Source organism: Lissotriton helveticus, chromosome 3_1 (genome assembly GCF_964261635.1).
Source record: "Lissotriton helveticus chromosome 3_1, aLisHel1.1, whole genome shotgun sequence".
In the NCBI taxonomy this organism is placed as follows: Eukaryota; Metazoa; Chordata; class Amphibia; order Caudata; family Salamandridae; genus Lissotriton; species Lissotriton helveticus.
Genome location: NC_136061.1, coordinates 165,941,976 through 165,961,845, shown reverse-complemented (window position 1 = coordinate 165,961,845; position 19,870 = coordinate 165,941,976). Strand labels below are relative to the sequence as shown.

At 42.5% G+C, this 19,870-nt stretch overlaps 1 protein-coding gene across 1 annotated transcript in view; it reads left to right on the top strand.

Moving 5' to 3' along the window:
* The window catches only part of LOC144822761 (eosinophil peroxidase-like), a 56,352-nt gene extending 46,208 nt beyond the window's left edge, over positions 1–10,144 (top strand). Inside the window, exons 10-13 of the mRNA XM_078680626.1 lie at positions 3,575–3,745; positions 4,639–4,876; positions 8,574–8,785; positions 10,122–10,144. Coding sequence (XP_078536752.1) covers positions 3,575–3,745; positions 4,639–4,876; positions 8,574–8,785; positions 10,122–10,144 — 644 coding nt within the window. The remainder of the gene's footprint in view (positions 1–3,574; positions 3,746–4,638; positions 4,877–8,573; positions 8,786–10,121) is intronic.
* The last annotated feature ends 9,726 nt before the right edge of the window (positions 10,145–19,870 follow it).

Genomic DNA, 19,870 nt, shown 5'->3' with positions numbered 1-19,870 from the left:
AACCAATGCCTATTCATAGTGCCTCATAGTAATGCGTTGCTGCGTATCTGTTCAACTAATAATAAGCACAGTTCTACTAGAGAACGAGAGTCACAGGGAAAAGTTTACTGACCAGCTACAGATTCAATCCCCAATCCAATACTCTTAGCAAACACTAGGAATCTGGTGGTCTAAGGAATTGCAAGAAGAGGAAATTAAAACGCTGTACAAACAGTCACAGACAAAATATATGTTCTACCAAAAACAATTACATATAACCCTTTACACAAAACAGGAAAACGGCTCTAGAATTTCCATCAACTGCCCTTGGTGGCCAGTTGCCATCATCTGGAAGTTTTCCTGCCACAACACCTCATACAGTACCTCCGACACCCCACTCCTCCAGTCTGCTGAGCAGTCTATTAATGGGTACGGTGTCAAAGGCAGCAGAGAGGTCCAACAACACAGGTACCGCATTTCCTCCTTTATCCAATTGGGTTTTAATCGCTTCAGCAACTTCCAGTGGTGCAGTTTCTGTGCTGAAATTAACCCTGAAACCGGACTGACTGGAATGAAGTAGATGATTGGACTCCACGTATTCTGTGGTAATCATATTGACATATTTCTCCAAAACCTTGGAGAAGAAAGGCAGTAGAGAAATAGGCCTGTAAGCAGGATCCGCGAATGGGTTTTCAGCAGCTGGAGTATTTTGGCGTGTTTCCAGAACTGAGGCATAAGGCACTCCCGAAGAGCAGTATTAAGAATGAAGTTTACTGCAGGATTGAGTACCTCTGCAGTCGATGATAGTATTTTAGCCGGGCAGGGGTCAGAGGGGGAGCCAGATTTGAGGGACTTTATAATAGAGAGGGATGTTTCCAAAGGAATAAGAGGGATCTGCGACCAAGATGGCTGCTTGTAGACTTAGGAGCTGCACATTTTTCACGATGTTAAAAACTTCTCTGTTTTATTACTAGCCTCATTGAGTTTAGTAGAAAAGAAGAGTTTCTTTCCCTCGCGAACATTTCTGTAATGCTCTCTCAAGGCCTGCTTTTTAAATGGCTTTGTCTATGGAATTATAATTAGCCCGCCATTTCCTTTCAAGGCGTTTGCACTCACTTTTACTTGCCTTCTGGGCCATCGAGAACCAGGCGGAAGTGACTTGGTTAGTTTTAGTTGACCGCATAGTAGGGGGCACCATTTCAAGGCGCGTAGTTGGAACCAACGCTCTAAGGCGAGCACAATACTCCTCTAGGTTACCACTCAGGGGGATAGGGTATTGACTAACTGCTTTCTGCATAGCTTCTGGGGAAATCAAGTGAAAACGTCTGTAATTGTTAGCACGGGCCTGGCCTAAAGAGAGATGCTTGTCGAGCTCTCTAGAGACTCTAAAGGCAAACAGGCAATGGTCCGACCAGACTAAGGGAAGGGGAGCATCAGTTTCAATTTCTTTAGATGAAAAAATATGATCTAATGTATGCCCCTTCTCATGGGTAGGGAGATAGACATACAGGGTCATATTCAGTATCTCCATACATTCATACAACCTTACTGACTCTGGATCAGAAATTATTGTCCATGTGTATGTTGAAGTCCCCCAGAACTAGACAATGGCTATATTTAGCTGCTATGGGGGAGATAACATGGCTAAGCGACTCTAAAACATTTCCGTCTGGCCCCGGAGGACGATAGATAACTAGGCCATCAATGGACTGTTGTGCCAAGATAGTTAGAAGAAAGCACACACTCTTCAGCTCCTACTAACTCCAGAGTGGGTAATACATACAGTTAAAGGAACTCCAGTAAATCAAGGCTACCCCCCTCCTCTGCCTTCGACTCGGTCTTTTCTCAGAATAAGGTAACCAGGGGGGATTGCAATGGCAATCGTAGGATTGGATGCTTCAGCCAGCCATGTCTCCATTAGGATCAGCAAATCAGGGGTAGAATCTACTAAGAGGTCATGGATTTGAAGTTCGTGTTGTTTAACTGAGCGAGTATTTAATAGAAATGCCTACACATAACCACCAACACCATCCCGCATAGTGTTGTAAGTGCACATGTTAAGGTTAGTACTGTGTTTCCTAAAATAAGGGGGGGTCTCCACTCACAGTGATCGCAAGACAAGTGGTTATGTTTCCCCAGCACAAGAAAGTGGGGCCTGCAACTCAAACTCTTACCATTGTTGTAGAGTCTATCTCTACTGTAGGAGACAAATTTGTCCTGAACTGATGGTATGCAAACAGCATTCCGGGCGCCGGTCGCCTCCGGGACGCTGATGGGCGCAGACGGGCTTGCAGCATCCCGTTTAAATGAGGCCAGGGTGAAAAGTACTAGACCGCACCGTCAAAGAAAAATGGCGGTGGTCTGAAGTAGCAGCCTCCCAGGTCATGGTTCGATTCCCCCACCCTCGTCACACAATTCCCCAACATAAAACAAAATTCCCCAGTTACCACAAATCAGGAGAGAAAGTATTTAAAATAGCGGAAACAGTTTTCAGGCAGCTGAGAAAACAGACATTTTGTTTAAAGGCAGATGAGTCACAATACAGTTGAAGTCACAATATTCAGTTTAAAGGTTTCTAAAAACGTGCAAAATGCGCAAAAGATTAGCAGGAAATTCGGCAGAGAGAGTGAAGCGTTCTGGGCAATTACGGGGTCTGGAGCGCTTGCGCAGCGTCCCGTTTAAATTAGACCAGGGTGAAAAGAACTAGACCGCACCGTCGAAGAAAAATGGCGGTGGCCGGTACTAGCAGCCTCCCAGGTCAGGGATCGATTCCCCCACCCTCGCCACAAAATTCCCCAACATAAAACAAAATTCCCCAGTTCCCACAAATCAGGAGATAAAGTATTTAAAATAGCAGAAACAGTTTTCAGGCAGCTGAGAAAACTGAAGTTTTGTTTAAAGGCAGATGAGTCACAATACAGATGAAGTCACAATATTCAGTTCTAAGGTTTCTAAAAACGTGCAAAATGCGCAAAAGATTAGCAGCAAATTCGGCAGGGAGAGTGAAGCGTTCTGGGCAATTATGGGGGCAATTTAATGGAGCCGTCAGTGATTTAAGGGATATTCCAATATCAGTCAGTCAAGAAACCCAAAAGGTAAAACTATGTGTCGGTCCAAGTACATATGAATGTATATACTGAAGTGTCAAGTTGAAAAGGGATAATCCAAATCAAGGCTAGCACACTGCCCCCAAACGATCAGTACCATGAAGTCCAATGCAAACATTGCAACTGCTCAGGATTAGCCCAAGCACAACCATACACGTTCTCTCTGGCTTTTCAAAAACAAAACACTACTTTCTGGGGCATGCACCAAAATATACAAGGTGGTTAAACAATAACATATGTAGTACAAAAGCAATTATTCTATCCAATTGGAAGGCTTCTTTTGACTCTGTTAAATACTTTAACAGAACTTGCATGGTTTGCGTACGAGTGAAATCTAACCAGAAAGTGTAACTTTCATTTCCTCTCATACAAGTCACTGCTTATTTAAACTGATGGATTTTTTAAAACTTCCTTGCCCTTTCAATATAGCCACATAGTCACAATCACGGTACAGATGTAATAATCCTTAATGATAATTTTGTTTTTAGGTGGCATTGACCCTCTCCTCCGTGGCCTCATGTCAAATCGTGCAAAACTGAACAGGCAGAATCAGATGGTGGTGGATGAACTGCGAGACCGTCTCTTCAAACTATTCAAGAGGATTGGACTTGATCTAGCGGCTATCAACATGCAACGAGGCCGAGATCACGCCATCCCAGGTATTGACCCTTTTAGGTTGGGATCAAGGAGCATAGTGAGTAAACACTGGTATCCCAGGTAAGGAACCAAATGGAAGAGAATAAAGCTTCACAGACAATTGACTAGGAGAAAGAGAGAACATGAATTCTAGGTAAAAAAGACAAAGGAGAGAGAGGACAAGGCTTCACAGGTAAGAAACCAGGGAGGGAAGGAAAGAGAGATGTCTTAACTCGAGCCATCAGCTATTAAACCATGACAAAGAGAGCTGAGCCTTTCAGGTAAGTAGCCTAGGGGGCAACAACATAGTTTTCAGATAAGAAACTCTGGTACAGCTCTGTTGTCCAGAGTAAGAAAACATAATTGAACTGAACAAGTCTATTTAATCTGATACATGGGCAAGAAGAATCAACAATTGAAGTAAAATAATTAGGAAAATGTACCCGGATGGGTATTTGGTCAGTAAGCCATTTTGTACTATGGGCTTCAAAATGGGCACATTACAAAACAGGAGATCTTAGTTTCTACATCTGCGCTCCTTTATTATGGAATCCTGTCCCATAAGCCAGGTTAGACTTTTAACCATATGCACCTTTCAGCCTGGGATGTGTGGTTTTGCTTTAAAAACTGTAAAGTATGAAATTAAAAACAACAGAATTCAAATTTGTGTTTGCTAAGAAGCCAAATCAGACTAAAGGTGTCATGCATGACATGAGTACAATTCACAGCTGTGACCCTAGATATTTTTAAGTGACGCCAGTGCCATGGTAAATTGACCCTCACTTATGATTTTGGAAGTTGCTTTCAACCTTCCACCTTATCACCACCCAATGCAAATTTAACTGATTGCTGGTTCTGAGGGTACATTTGAAAATTACTTTAATCTCACCACTGTACTGTCTATCTCTCTCAATAGATTATGGTGCGTGGCGGCGTTTTTGTGGACTCTCTGAGCCACAAAATCTGGCAGAACTCCGAAGAGTCCTGAATAATGGTGACCTGGCCAGAAAGTTGATGGATCTCTATGGAACTCCCAAAAATATTGATATCTGGCTTGGAGGAGTGGCAGAACCATTTGTTCCTGGTGGAAAAATTGGACCTCTTCTAGCCTGCATTATTGGAAACCAGTTCCGAGTGGCACAGGATGGTGATAGGTAAGTGCATCACTTTTTAGAATATTTTTTATGTTTGTGTAAGGAGATATGATATTGAACTGTAAACAAACAACCCCTATGTCTTTCTCAGAAAGTAGTAGCTCTTGATTTGTGGTGAGAGACCCCTGGGGACAGTTCAGAGATGGCTAGGTGTCTTTATGAAGAGATTGTGTACTATATATGAAGAAGACACTATGTCTGTGGGAATATAGCCTAGATCTGTGTCTGTTGGAATACACCCCTTAAGATTGTATCTGTACAGAGAATTCCCTATCAGTCGTATGTCTGTTGGGATAGACCTTTTTAGATATATATACCTCTAGGGAAAATCCCCTTCCGATCTTTGCTGTTGGGATAGACCTCTTTAGGTTTATATGTGTAAGGAGAGTCCCCTTCAGGCTTGTGTCTGTTGGAGTAAAACTCTTTAGGTTTATATGTGTAGAAAGAGTTGAAGTAAAGGTGTAAGCATGTGTTCCTCTTTCCAAGGCGGTCTTTCTTTGAACAGAAGGATAATTCCTTTTCTTAGACACCACACAATTTTCCAAGTTGGTTTGAGTGAAAGTAGTTCTTTTATTTTCATTTATTGCTTTATAAATCCGTTTCACTCTTTTGACTTTTTTATAGACAGTTTTTATAGAAGAAAAGAGCCGACACGTGTTCTGCCCTATGTGGCTAGTTGAGCCAGGGCTTTCCCAAGGCTGCGAGAGAAGAAAGATGCAACTCATAAGTAACACTAGGCAAAGAACCCTCAGGGAGAAAGACGTGATTGGGAATAAAAAAAATACTATTTATTTAATTCTTACATAAAAGGATGATTTTAAAAACACATGTGAAAGGTGTGTGAAGAGAAACAGACCCAGGCCATTTTTGCATCCATAGACTGTGAGAAAAGAAGAACAAGAAGAAGAAAAAAGTGAGACCAAATTATGGTGTTAGCAAAAGCGTATCTCCAAACATATTTATTCTGAATACCGGTGAAGCAAAAAAACGAAGATTTAGGTGGAAAGATAGGCGCCTTATTTTGTTAATTTGAAAGGTGATGTTATAGAGACTTCACTTACAGTTTTAAGTGAGATCATGCAAAGTCAAGACATGTCATTAAGAAGAATTGCATGTAAAAATATGCTCTCATACCTATTCAATATGTACAAAAAATCATATAATCTGAGAAGAGTTGAATATATTCCAAATTGCTTCAAGGTAACAGATACCTTTTAAAATCATCCTTTTATGTAAGAATTAAATAAATAGGAAATTAATTATTCCCAATCACGGCTCACTTGAACGCTACATTTGGTGCTTTCTCGCTGGGGCTCTTTGCCTGGTGTCACTTATTTATTGCATTTTTCTTCTCTCTCAGCCTTGAGAAAGCCATGGCTCAACTAGCCACATAGGGCGAAACATGTGTTGACTGTTCTCTTCTATAAAAACTGTCTAAAAAAAGTGAAATGGATTTATAAAGCAATAAATGAAAATAAAAGAACTACTTTCACTCAAACCAACTTGGATTATTGTGTTGTGTCTTAAAAGGAAATTATTATTCTGTTAAAAAAAAGACCGCCTTGGAAGAGAGGAACACATGCTTACACCTTCCCTTCCACTTGTTCAATACATGGTTGGAAAGGTTCAGAGCATCAAGCAAAAGTTCCTCTAGCATTTTAGGAATCAATATCCAGTACCGGAATCTCTGGACCATTCGTTTCCCTTAGAAATTCAATGTGTACAAAGAGTCCCCTTCTGGCTTATGTCTGTTGAGTTAGATCTCTTTAGGTAAATATGTGTAAAGAGAATTCCCTTCAAGTTTATATCTGTTAGTACAGACCTCCTTAAATTTGTCTGTGTACCTTACAGACCTGTGGGTGACCAGTGATTGGTAATGACAAAGGAGAAGAAACAATGTTTACAAAATTACATAGCAGTTAAACATTGTTCATATCAGATTCTGAATGACAATTATTGTATTCCTAATCTCTGTTTGCGTGTCAGTTCAAATGAAACTTCCAGCTGCAGCCAACATGTGTTTCATCACTCAGACTTTTCACAATTCAACGAGCTGTTTGAAAATTCATGAAGACTGTTAATATTTCTGTAAATGAACGTGAATGATGAAAGTCCTAATTTTGATTTAAGGAGATGTAATATGTAAAAGTTCGGAAGCTTAATCAGTCGGGGCATATTTTCAGTGCAGCAATCACTCTGGACAAGTATGAAAGGCATATGGTAAGGCAGCACAGGTGTGGTATCCTCTATGGCCTAATAAAAAATCTGTCACTTCTTGTTAAGATTACCAGATGCCTCCATCAGAGAGACAATTTTTCAACCCTAGACTTTCCTTTATTAATCTATTGCATTCTAAGAGGGGCACTAACCCGATTGGACTATATATCTAAAAATAGTGATTTGGAAAAGGAAAACCCACATCTCAAACATGGGCTCCATGATGCAGGGGACTCATCTTTTACGTTTCTCTCCAGTCCACGATTGGAATGGGTTCATGAAGCAAGACTCTGCTGAGAACTTTACCATTTAATCTGACATTTCCCAGCTGTACAATAATGCTAGGTGGTGATAGAAGGCGCAGACCACTCACACTGTGAAAGGGATTTACTCAAGTGCAATATTACACACTAATGGGCAGGGCACAAGTCCTAAAAAAAGAAGTGGGGGGACGCTGTAACCGGAAGTGATGTCACGACAGGAAGTGACGTCACGACAGATGTTTTGCAAAATTGAGCTAATTGCTTCCCCGTGTGTTTCCAAGCCCAATAGAACTACCCCCTCCCCACACCGCCCCACCTCACGCCAATGAACGCAGCCATGCTGTGCCAGTGATCGCATGAACATAGGGAGGCGAGATGTCACATCCCTAACTTAAATGCCCTTCGCCCCTTCCCCAGAACACCTTCGCAGCTTCCTCGCACTGAATAGAACGGGACTCTGCCATTCCCTAGTCTTCTGTTTCTGTCTCCCCTAGTTTCCCCCCGTATTTCTCCACCCCCACCTCCCCCCCTCCACTTCTCTCTATTCTTCTAACTTCTCCGGTCCTGTATATGTTGCTCAGCCGGCGGCTTCTTGCGTCCAACGTCCGCACATCTCACCCCCCCCTCGATTGTCCACAATGTGTAGTTCTTACACACGTCCCCACCTCCTTCAAATGCCCATCTGCTCGTGGAATGTGCCCGCCTTACCGCTGCGTCCTCTCTGGGACGAGATCGGAGCTCACGGTGAGCTCCGATCTCGTCCCAGAGAGAGACCAAACAGTGAAGTCCAGCTGTTTAGCAGGGGGGACGACGTCCACCCGGTAAGACCCCTTAAAATAAGTGGGGGGACGCCGTCCACCCGCGTGGTACCCCGACTCGAGCCCTGCTTATGGGTAATACTGTGCATGAGTTAGGGCGTTAATGTTGCAAGGTCATCTTTTGTGAATTGCTTGCAGCAATAAATCTGGCTATGTGCATGTGCAAGTCACACTTACATGTGCAAGTAGTTTTTTGGATCGGGCGTAGTCTATCTGGATGTGCATTTCATCATGCAGTGCAAATTCTAGGTTTGGGGTTTAATTCGTGTATGCCTCATGGACTAGAAAGAATGTGATATTGGCAGTTGTAGCCAATAATACTGGTGTGAAATGTCTCTGAAATGTGCATTGTATGGCTAGCAGACCTTCACCATGTGTGCTTCTTTCTTTCCAACACAGGTTTTATTATGAGAATCCCGGTGTTTTCAGCAGTGCCCAACGAAGCTCTCTGGAAAGGGTCACACTGGCGCGAGTCATTTGTGACAACACGGCAATCACTGAAGTGCCGAGAAATGTCTTCATGGCAAACAGTTACCCGCAAGATTTTGTGCGTTGCAACCAGATTCCTCCCCTCGATTTAAGTCCCTGGAGGAGCCGAGGCTCTGAGCCTGGTAAGATCAGGACGATACATAATCTTTGGGTTTTCCTTCCCAGGGGTGTGCAAGTACTGTCCCTGAAATAGGGGATTCTTGCAGATTCTCTGACTGGTGCTGCTTGGTAGTGGCAACAGAATCCCAGATATTCCTATTTTCGCGGTGATGGTTTTCTAACTAAGCGAAAGATATGCCTAGTATTATTGGAGTTTCCCTGGGTGCATAGGAGATTAGGGCAACACACCCCTTCCAATGTTGTTGAGAAGGTTCACTGTAATTCCTCAGTCAGACAAATGCCTGAATACTCCATAACCCCTTTGCCTGTCCTCCTTGTCCCAGTTCAAACTACTAGTGGAGAGGCCCCATACCAGAGTTTCCACACACTCTGTAAAAACATACTATGCACAACATAGTCCTTTATCTAATTTACATTGCTATGATGTATAAATACCCTCCTCTTTCCAAGACTCCCAGTCCCAGGTTAGACGCTTTTTCTGTTATAATTTATATGCTTCCATTTCGTCTCGCTCAGCTGACAAATATTCAGTGCAGTTGTCCGAGGTACCATTCCCACTCATGTGCTGGGCTTGGGCAGGGACCTAGTTCTGGTATCAGAATATGTTGCATGGAAGCCACTGGGGTCAGCATTCCCATCGCTTAGTGGTGTCGGGAAAGGGTAGCACAAGGTTCCTTTGTTCCATTTTCAAATTTTGCAATATGAGAGTCAGTAACTAGTAACCCAAATATACAGAACCATTCTGCTAGTCCGATTCTTCTGTTTGCAGCTATGCAGGTCTGAAAGGTAAGTTTCTATACATTTTCTGTACCTAATTCCACATATACGTACCTTGGTGATATATATCTTGAAAGTACGTAGATGTGGAGTTTAGATTAGTAAATACTTACATCTCTTTATGAACTTACCTTTTACTTTTTTGTCCCTGGATATTGTTTAAAAAATATTCTGTCCCATCCATTTCGGCATTCAATATTCACATCCCGAGTCGTATTTTCCAGTACCAATAAGTAATCTAGACATTATTGTTTTTTACCACTCCACATTTCTGTTCACATCCAATCCCTGCCCCTCATCTGGATTCAGTTTCACACACGCTATCTTGCTCGTACATACCCATTTTTTTAAATTCATGAATATAGTGTGTTTGTGCTTGCCTTCCTTCACACACCAGACTTCTATCCTACTCATATATAGAGTATGCAAATCATGCTTACCGTACACTCACACACACCCACCTCATTTCTTAACCCTACCCACCTCCCTCTATTCATTTAGCACTGGTTGAATTGTCCCTCATTTTGTTTTGCTCCAGTAACACATGTTTTTCTTCCACAGAGGATGAAGATCCCACTCTGTAGGAGACAGCGATATCCAGACCGAAGCTCACAAGACATTGAGCTTTCACTCCGAGCAAGGCAATCTTACCTTTGATCCTACATGGTCCTTAAATTGGTGCTGTTCTATATTGACAGTTTTTTAATTACTTCTGGGGAAACTTCAATCTTGCAATCTTCCTACCAGTGATCCTCCACTTAACGCCAGTGTCTGGGAAGATATTTTTCTAGAGAGCCACAGTCACTCTAATGTATGGTGAGGCCTTCGACAAGATCCCACAAATGTATGGAAAGATTTTTAATACTGCAGTTCCACCCTCAGTCCCAGCATATAGGGCGTTATCATATGATCTTGCACTCCATTGTAGTGGATGGAGAAACCTTCTGCCTGAGATGCTAAACCTAGTACATGGAGAGACCTTCTTCCCCAAACCCAACACCTAGTTCTAGTGCTTGGAGGGCCCTTCATCCTGAGATCCTACACCTAACACTAGTGTTTGTAAAGCCCTCCATTCTGAGATCCTAAACCCAATCCTGGAGGGTGGCAAGACCTTCTTTCTGAGACTGTACACTTAATGGTACTGCATGGTGAATCCTTCATCCTCAAATCCTAGACCTTTTATTTTTATTTTTATTTTTTATTTATTTATTTTATTTTATTTATTTTTTATTTTGAAGGTTTTATATAGCGCTAGCTCCACCCGAGGGTATCAGAGCGCTTTACAACAACAATGGTTATCAGCAAGAGAAACAACAATAGCAATAAATGAGACAAATTACACAGGCGGTCAGACGGAAATTTAGGGAACAAATAAGAGTACATAGAGAAAAGAGTACATACAGGATAAACAGAACCAATTGAAATAACCAGTAAGTTGTTACAAATAGTAATTTTACAGCATGGCAGGAGGACTCAGGGGAACAGAGTAAGGAGGGGTGGGTAAAGTAAAGGGTAGGGGATGTGCAGGGTGTCAGGTGGGGGGGGGGTGAGAGTGTAGGGGTAGGCGGAGTTGCCAAGAGGAGGAAGGAGGAGAATATTCAGAAAGGAGATCAGGGCTTTAATTTTAATTTCCCCAGAATTTTGTGAGCAAGTGAATTTTGAGGTTTCTTTTGAAGCTAGAATAGGAGGGGTTGCATCGAAGGTCTATGGGGAGGGCGTTGCAGATAGATGGGGCCTTGCCAGAGAAGGAGCGAGATTTTGAGTTTTTGAATAAATCTTCACCTTGAGATCCTACACCAAATCCTAGACGGTGGAGAGACCTCCATCATGAAATCCTGCACTCAATCGTAGTGTATGAGTGACATTCATCTTTAAAACCTGCACCCATCAAAGTGTCTGTATGGACTTTCATCCTGTGGGCCTGAATGGAGTCATGGATACTGGAACCTGCCATTCTACACTCATCCTACTCTAGTTAAAAATGTCAAGCCTAAGATGTTATACTCAGCCCTAGTCAATGTAAAGACCTTACTAATGAGAAACACCACTAGACTGTAGTATTTTATTGAAATACCTTTGCCATGACAGCCTATGCTAAGTCCTTCTCTTTGTCAAGACTGCCATGAATCAATCCTAGGCATCAATCTGTTCATGAGTGTCATAATCCATTCAGCAGCAAGATTCCTCTTCTCAGCTCCACCTGAGTACCTCTGCATCGCTTGTGTGAGTGGTGGATCACAGGGTTTGGTTAATTGTAGAATCTAAAAGGATATGAATAGTGAAGTTTTTCTGATTTGATTCCTAATTCTAGGACAAAAGGGCACCTAGAAGACCCTCAGGTATGCTATAGAAAAAGTCTCTATCAGATGGTTTTTCACATATCATGAAGTCAGAAGATCCTGCAAGCCTGTCTCTACTACTGTGTTCATGAAAGTCATATGTTTTCCTGAAGTATATATTGTTCCCCTTCCTTTCAATTGTCTATTATGAGTTATTTGCACAAGATAAAACTGGAAGCATACTTTCCTGAACTTCTAGTTTGTATGCTCGTCCAATTGTTTTGCATCGTATTCAGGGTCAACTATCGAAATGATGCCATTATTCCAAGACTCTCAACTTAACATGTTATTTTTGTTATTAATAAATGTTTATTGAGTCCTATTCTTTTCTATGTCTGTTTTTAACACTTTCTTCTCCATGACATTAATTCTAAGGAGGAAACATTTTCTATGGGACTTGGGAACATGTAAGGACCATTGCTTGTTAGATGGCGTGCTTGTCAATAGATTGGCTCGGGAAGATCTCTTTGCTTATTGGCTGTTGGCCTTCTAAGAGTGTACTGAAGCATGGGAGTTTCAGGGGAATGCTTAATAGTTGCTCTTTAGCTGTGTTATTTTGGAAAGAGCACATTATTGCCTACCGAACGCTTGGGTTAATTTTCCAGTCCAGGCAATGAACCTGCACCTGTGCCTGTAGCAGCCAGAAGATAGGTGCTCTTGAGTAGGCTCTTCACTAAGGCTGAATGTTCAACTCCTTTGCCCTGCAGACACCACTTCTGTGATGCCATTCACAAGAGAGCAACACAGCATGCACCCATGTAACACGTATATTACCTTCTGACGCCCTCTCCTTTCCGTGCTACATTGCTCTACCCTCTAAGCTCCAGTGCAACAAGTGTACTCAGGTCTCACACCAGCAGTTTCTTTAATAATCCTGCTGCCCACTCCAGACAGCAACAAAGTTGAAGAGTGTGAGGTGTGGGACTACTCACACTTCATGCAACACTGCCCCTCCTCCCACCTGGGTCTAATGACTTTACGGTGTTGTCTATACTGAGCCACTTGCAAGGCTGCTTCCTGTCTCTCACAGGACAGTAAGGGTGCCTCTTTTGTGCAGCGTTGTTAGCCATGTAGCTATAGTAGAGTTCACCACTCTCTTATGCCTACTCTCTGGTTTAGCATTGTGTTGGATGATGAAATGTAAGAGATGAATATGCATTTTTATGGTTTTCAGTATGCAGTTAGCTTTGAAAAGCTCTACAGGTCCCTTTATGGTATGTCTTGCGATATAGTTTGCTTAGCTCGATACTGAACTGGGCTATAAATCTGAAATTCTCTGTAAAGTTGTGGTCCTGAGCTGGTATGGTTGGAAGGAGAACAAAGTGAAGAGATCTGAAAACTAAGGCCATTTGTATCCTCCCATAATTGAGTGTCTATGTGAGATGTAAAGAAGCAGTCAGATTGTTTCGCTATTTTGACCTGCACTGAATGGACTATAATAAACTTCTCCAAAACTGTCCAGTGAAGTGTGACAGATCTCTTCATTTATTCCATGCCTGTTCATTTGGCGATGTTTTTTTGTCTGTACAGTGCTGGATGCCCTCATAGAAGGTCAGGGCAGATATGTAATAGGCTAATTTGATAGGTGAAAGTTGCAAGTTGTTGACAACTGTGTATTATGAGTCATCAATGATTTTCCATTCCCGTCAATCCGGTTTTCGACCAAAACAATAAACTGAGACTGCGTTACTTGAGATATCAGATACCATTAAATTTATAACGGCTAATGGCAAGAAGGCAGTCCTGATCCTTTTGGACTTGTCTGTCGCTTTTGATTCCATTTCACACAACATCTTGTTAGCCAGACTGAGATCTTGTGGCATATCCGATTCCGCACTGGCATGGATTACATCTTTCCTGTCAAATAGGAAGCAGGTGATCCCGTTGGGATCTTTTCTTTCACCTGCACGGACCGTGTCCACTGGTGTGCCACAGGGGGCGTCACTCAGTCCACTTTTGTTCAATATATATATGGCCCCTTTCATCTCGTTGATTTCGTCCTATGGGATTGAAACCACGTCATACGCAGACGACACTCAGTTAATTTTGTCCCTGGATAAGAATTCCACCGATGCGAAAGAAAACTTCAAATCTTGCTTTGCAGCAGTTATAAAGTGGATGAAAGATAATCATCTTTTCTGTAACACCGATAAAACTGAGATCTTACCTATCGGTAAAAATAATTGTTTTCAACCAAAGGACTGGTGGCCTGACGACATTACAGCCCCCCATCGATGGTGGAGGTAGCAAAAAATATCTGGGTGTTTGGTTCAACTCTTTCGTTTAAGCCCCATCTCCTGAAGACAACTGGGACCTGCTTAGGGGCTTATAAAAACGTTAAGAAAGTTCTTCAACCTATTTCTGTTAGCCGCCAAGAAAACAGTGGCAGTGGCTCTCATACTATCGCGGCTGGACTACTGTAATAGCCTCCTCGTAGGAATTAATAAAACTATCCTGAGGAGACTACAGGTAGTCCAGCACGCAGCAGCCAGGTTGGTCCTAGGGCGCCCGCGCAGGGCATCGTCCTCGGCAACCCTGAAGACCCACCACTGGCTTCCAGTTCATAAAAGAATTTTGTACAAACTACTACTGACGACTTTTAGAGCACATCGTCAAGTGGGCCCAACTTATCTCTCAGCACGATTTAAGCCTTATATTACAGCAAGAACACTAAGATCTATTGCTCCAAGCTTTCTTAAAGTGCCGAGCTTTAAATTAGTAACCAAAGGTGGGAAATCAGCCACTGTACTGGGAGCAAAGGCCTGGGACTGCATGCCAAAGGAACTTAGAGTAATTGAACGGGAGGGGCAGTTCAGAAAGGCATTAAAGACCTGGATCTTTGGGATATCTGATGCCTGCTGTTTAGACCTAATTTAGGTCCTATTCCATGTACTCTGATCTTTGTCATTTTCAGCGCCAGGAGACTCCATTAGGAGTGACAGTTGCGCTATATAAGCGGCACTTTTCATTTCATTTCATTATGGTTTTAGTATTATTGTGGGACATGGCAGTTATATATATGGAAGTACATAACTACAAAATGTCATGACGAGCCATAGTTCAGCCCTTTTTTGCTTACCTGAATAATGAAAGCAGTGCAGTTTGCTGGTGAGTTGTTTGGAATTTGTTGGTTTGAAGCTGAGGACTGACAGCGAAGGCGTGACTGTTTTCTGGGCTGTGCTGTCTGTCTGCAAGTGGTGCAATTATCTAGGAAATAGACACCTTTTAAACTGTCTTTGGGACGGTATATGGTTCAGGGTGCTACTAGTGTTGGCTGGTAGTAAGTTCTATACCTTGGCAGCTTGTTCTGAGAAAGCAGTGCCTCCTACGGATTTCTTATGGTAAAGTAATACGATTATAAGTGGTGGAAGCCTGGAGGGCACTGTTCTTTTTGGTTTGTATTACTTGATTATCATTTAACTTGTAGGTATAGCAGTACTTTTCCTTGGGAGGGTCTGTGGATACTGCAGAGTGCCTTGAACATTGCCTTTATAGCTATAGAAGCCTGATGCAGCAATTGCAGGACTGGGGACATGCGTTCTCTTGGGTGAAGGCAGAGAAGAACCATTAAGACTGCATTTTGGATGAGTTGTATTGTGCATATAATGAATGTGGGTGCATCAAGGTATAGGCTAATGGCAGGGGCAAAAATGGCCCTGTAACAAAAATGGCCCCCCAGGTACCCAAAACCGGCCCCCACCCTGACGGTCCACCAGGGAAATGCCCGGTGCCCACTACGGCCAGTCCGGCCCTGGCTATTGGCATAGTCAATCTTGGAGATTGAGAAGGCTCTCTGCTACCGGCTTCCAGAAAGAGTCATTCAAACTTGGACCCAAAGAATCTCTCCCCCCCCCCCCAACCCCTCTATCAGTAATTATAGCCCAGCTGGCACTGCTTTCTGGCAAAAGTCACATCATTGCCCAAGCATGCTATTAAAATCTGGGATTTGCTTTCTTCAGGACACACCGATATTGGTTTCCTAATGGAAACCTGGCTCCAACCGAGTTCCATCCCTGCTATTACGATGGCTATCCCTGATAGCTACCGTATTCAAAGACCTGATAGGCAGTCCAAGTTTGGCAGAGGTATAGCCATTGTTCATAAAGACTCTATTAATATATCCTACTCGAACAATGTAGTGCCAATAAAATAGAAATCCTTATTTTCAGAATGGATTTTCAATCCCACTATTGTTGGAAAGGTGCACTTACATATCCGCCCCCAGGCCCATCCAGGATTTCTCGCCACAACTTATGGAACTAATTGCCCCACATATTATCTCCACTAAACACTTATTACTTTTAGGAGACTTCAATGTCCGGTCCGGAAGAAAAGCTCGCTATCAAGTAAAGACTTGACTACACTACTCCGTTTCTATGAACCACTGGTTTCCCACCTTATTACTGCACACTCTGATAACTTGCATAAACCTTCCGTAATCTCGTCCTTTCCCCCCAATACACATAGAGTCACAAGACACATCTCTAGAGGTATAATGGAAAACAACCTCACGCGAGTCCTCATCATACACAAGCAGCTAAAATGTATTCTTCTTAAATGTAGGTCGGCATGGAGACCTGCAGCCGACATAGCGGACCTCATTCTCACTTATAAACCCGACCTACTAATTTTGACCAAAAGTTCGTGGCTAAACGAAACTTCCACGCCCATCCTAGACATACATCACAAGACTTGAAAGATCCGCTAGACCAGTTGGAGGTATTGCCTGCGTACATCGTAACATTATCTCAGTGAACCGCTCCCAATCACCAGTACTATCCTTCGGTGAATACTTCTGTTTAGACATCACTAGCAGTAATAAACCAATATGTTCACTACAGGCCTTCTAGCACCAGGGGATAACCTCACCTTCATTGAACCTCTCATGGATATAATAGTTACAAATGATGGTCAACCTAATACGCAAATATTCCTTGGTAACCTCAATCTCCACTGGGATGACCTAGATGATCCAGGAGTCAACAGCCTAAAAGCTTTCCTTGCTGACCTTAAACTTACCCGAATCTGTGACAGCCCCACACATGATGAAGGCTCAACCCTCGATCTAATAATTTCCAAAGTGGATTCCACTCAGCTTGAATCAATTCTCCCCTGCGACTGGTCTGACCACCACATCATTACATTCCACATCAATGTAACAAATAAATTACCTTCTATCCAACCCACAAGAACAAAAATTTGGAAGAGGAACCTAAAAAATGTTGATTCCGACTTACTCACAACCTCCACTCAAACATCCTGCTTCCACCCATAGGCTTATTGGATGTACAAGATCTGACTAATCACTACTTCTAGTCCATGAATACGGTACTAGACAAACTAGCTCCCTTAAAACTGAAAAGTTTTACCACAAAAGACTCATAACCCTGGTTTGATGGTAGTCTAAATGAATACAAGACTAATTGAACAAAGATGGAGATTGTCACTATCATCTGACCACCTCAAGCTATTAAGAAGCACAAGAAATGCCTACCACAGTAAGATCAGACGATCAAAAGCATACTTCTCCAGCTAGCAATTAGACCATACCAAGAACTGCCCCAAAAAGCTATTCGAATTAATCAATCTAAGGCTGCACCCCACCACCCACAAGCTAACCCAGACTCACTTCCCAATTGCGAGGAATTTGCTATCTTCTTCACTATTCAGAAAGAAAACATAAAGACGGACCTGCTCAACGACTTAAAATCTGATACTCACATGGACACTTCACGACTCCTGCTAGGAGCCCCATCTACATGCTCCACAAAGTTCGACCTAAAAAACCAAGCATCCTGGTCCTCCTTCCACACCTACAGTGAAGAATCTATATTAAAAGCGCTCACAGGCCTGAACCCTTCCAGCCACGTCACTGACCGTCTGTATGCAAACTACATCAAATACTTCACACCACTGCTATTGCCTCTATGGACCAAGATTAACAACTTCTCTCTCCATCAAGGAACCATCCCAGAAATCTTGAAAGCAGGGCCGGTAACCCCTATCTTAAAGTAGCCATTAGCGGACCCCTCTGACTTAAATAACCCCAATAGCCAACATCCCCACTCAGGCCAAACTTTTAGAAAAATGTGTCCATACACAGCTTAGCAAAAACATAGACCTATTCAACCTACTTGACCAATACCAATCCGGCTTCCATGCAGGGCACAGCACTGAATCAGCCATGACCCACATAATAGATGAAGCATTAAAAATCCTTGACAAAAACTAAGCCTGTCTACTAATCTTGCTCGACCTATCCTCGGCCTCTGACACCGTTAAACACGACAACGAGATTGATCTCTTGAAATACAGAAAGGGATTATCTGGATCCATGCTAAATTGGTTCACCTCCTTCCTACAGAATAGATCACAAAGGTTCAAGGTTAATCAATCCTTATCCAAGCCCATCCCAGTCACTTTAGGAATACCGCAGGGATCTTCCCTTTCACTCACACTTTTCAATCTGTTCATGGAACCTCTCACCGATCTGCTCAGCTGCCTGAAGGTTCATTACCACATGTACAGAGACGACTCACAACTCTACATAAAGATCCACTCACTTAAAGACATCAAATCCCTCAAATCAACGCTTCAAAAATCGCAGAGCTGGCTAGCCAAAAACCATCTGAAACTAAACACCCTCAAAATGGAATTACTCTTAATTGCTCCCCACAACCAATCGTCCACCATCCTTGAGTGGATGACCACCTAACAGCACTCAAAGGCCAACCCCTCATTATAGACTCAGCCAAATTGTTGGGAGTGACCTTGTACCGAAACCTAATTTTGCAGAAATACATTAGCACCTCTACAAAATTAGCAAACTTTCAAATGAAAACCTTGAGAAGACAGAAACCGTTCCTGCCAGCAAATGACTTCAAACAGGAAGTTCAAGCGCTAGTTATCCCTAGATTGGAATATGGGAGTGTCACTCTATGTGCCTCCGCAGATCATCTACGGCCCCTCTTACAGCTTCACTCAAAGCAGCTGCTAGACTCATCACAGGCTCCAAAAGAAACAATCACATCTCCCCTGACCCGCAAGACCTCAACTGGCCACCTTTCAAGGCGAGAATTCATCTGAAAATCTCTTGTGAGACACACAAGGCATTACATCACAAAACCCCTAGTTATTTAGCTCAGAAACTGGTGCTCTCATGTGGTAACAGATACAATAGGATCTTCAATAATCTCCTATTGAAACCACAACGATTCGTAAAGAAGAAAACATATAACCCCACCTTCTCAGGAATGGCACCCAGGATTTGGAATGCATTGCCCCCAGAAACGAGACAGAACCCATCTACTGCATTCTTCAAAAAAGGCTAAATTTAGGTGAAATTTCCATATATACCTGTAATATATCTATTTATATAGTATTTATGAACTTTCTGTATTAGACTCACTTTTATCTTTCTATGCTTGTCTTAAATTACTTACATTTTCACTGTAAAGTGTTCTGATACCCGTAAGGGTCTTGTTCGTGCTATACAAAAACTTCAAAATAAAATAAAATAAAATAAATTAATGTACGTAGGGAGATTACCACCAATGTGGATACCCCAATGTTTTTGGCAGACCTAGCTGCCTTAGGACTAGAGAAGATCCATGTAGGGCCCACACATCTTGCGGGTCATATCTTGGATCAAATTCTGACCAACTCTCTCAACATCGACTGTGAGGCCCACTGCCCACTTTCATGGTCTGATCATTCTCAACTTAAATTTCAAATAAAAGGCCACTCTCACCTCCACCAAAGCCTCATGATACCTCTGAAGACAATGGCGTGAAATCACACCAGATCGCTTTGCGGATGCATTCCCGGCCAATGTTAACTTGGCATTAGGAAACATTGAGGATTGTTTGGCTAGTTACAACACCATAGTAGAAACTACTTAAGATCAATTGGCCCCTTTAAACCAGACTTATGCATGCAGCATGGTTCTCAGCAGATCTAAGGAAGGAAAAA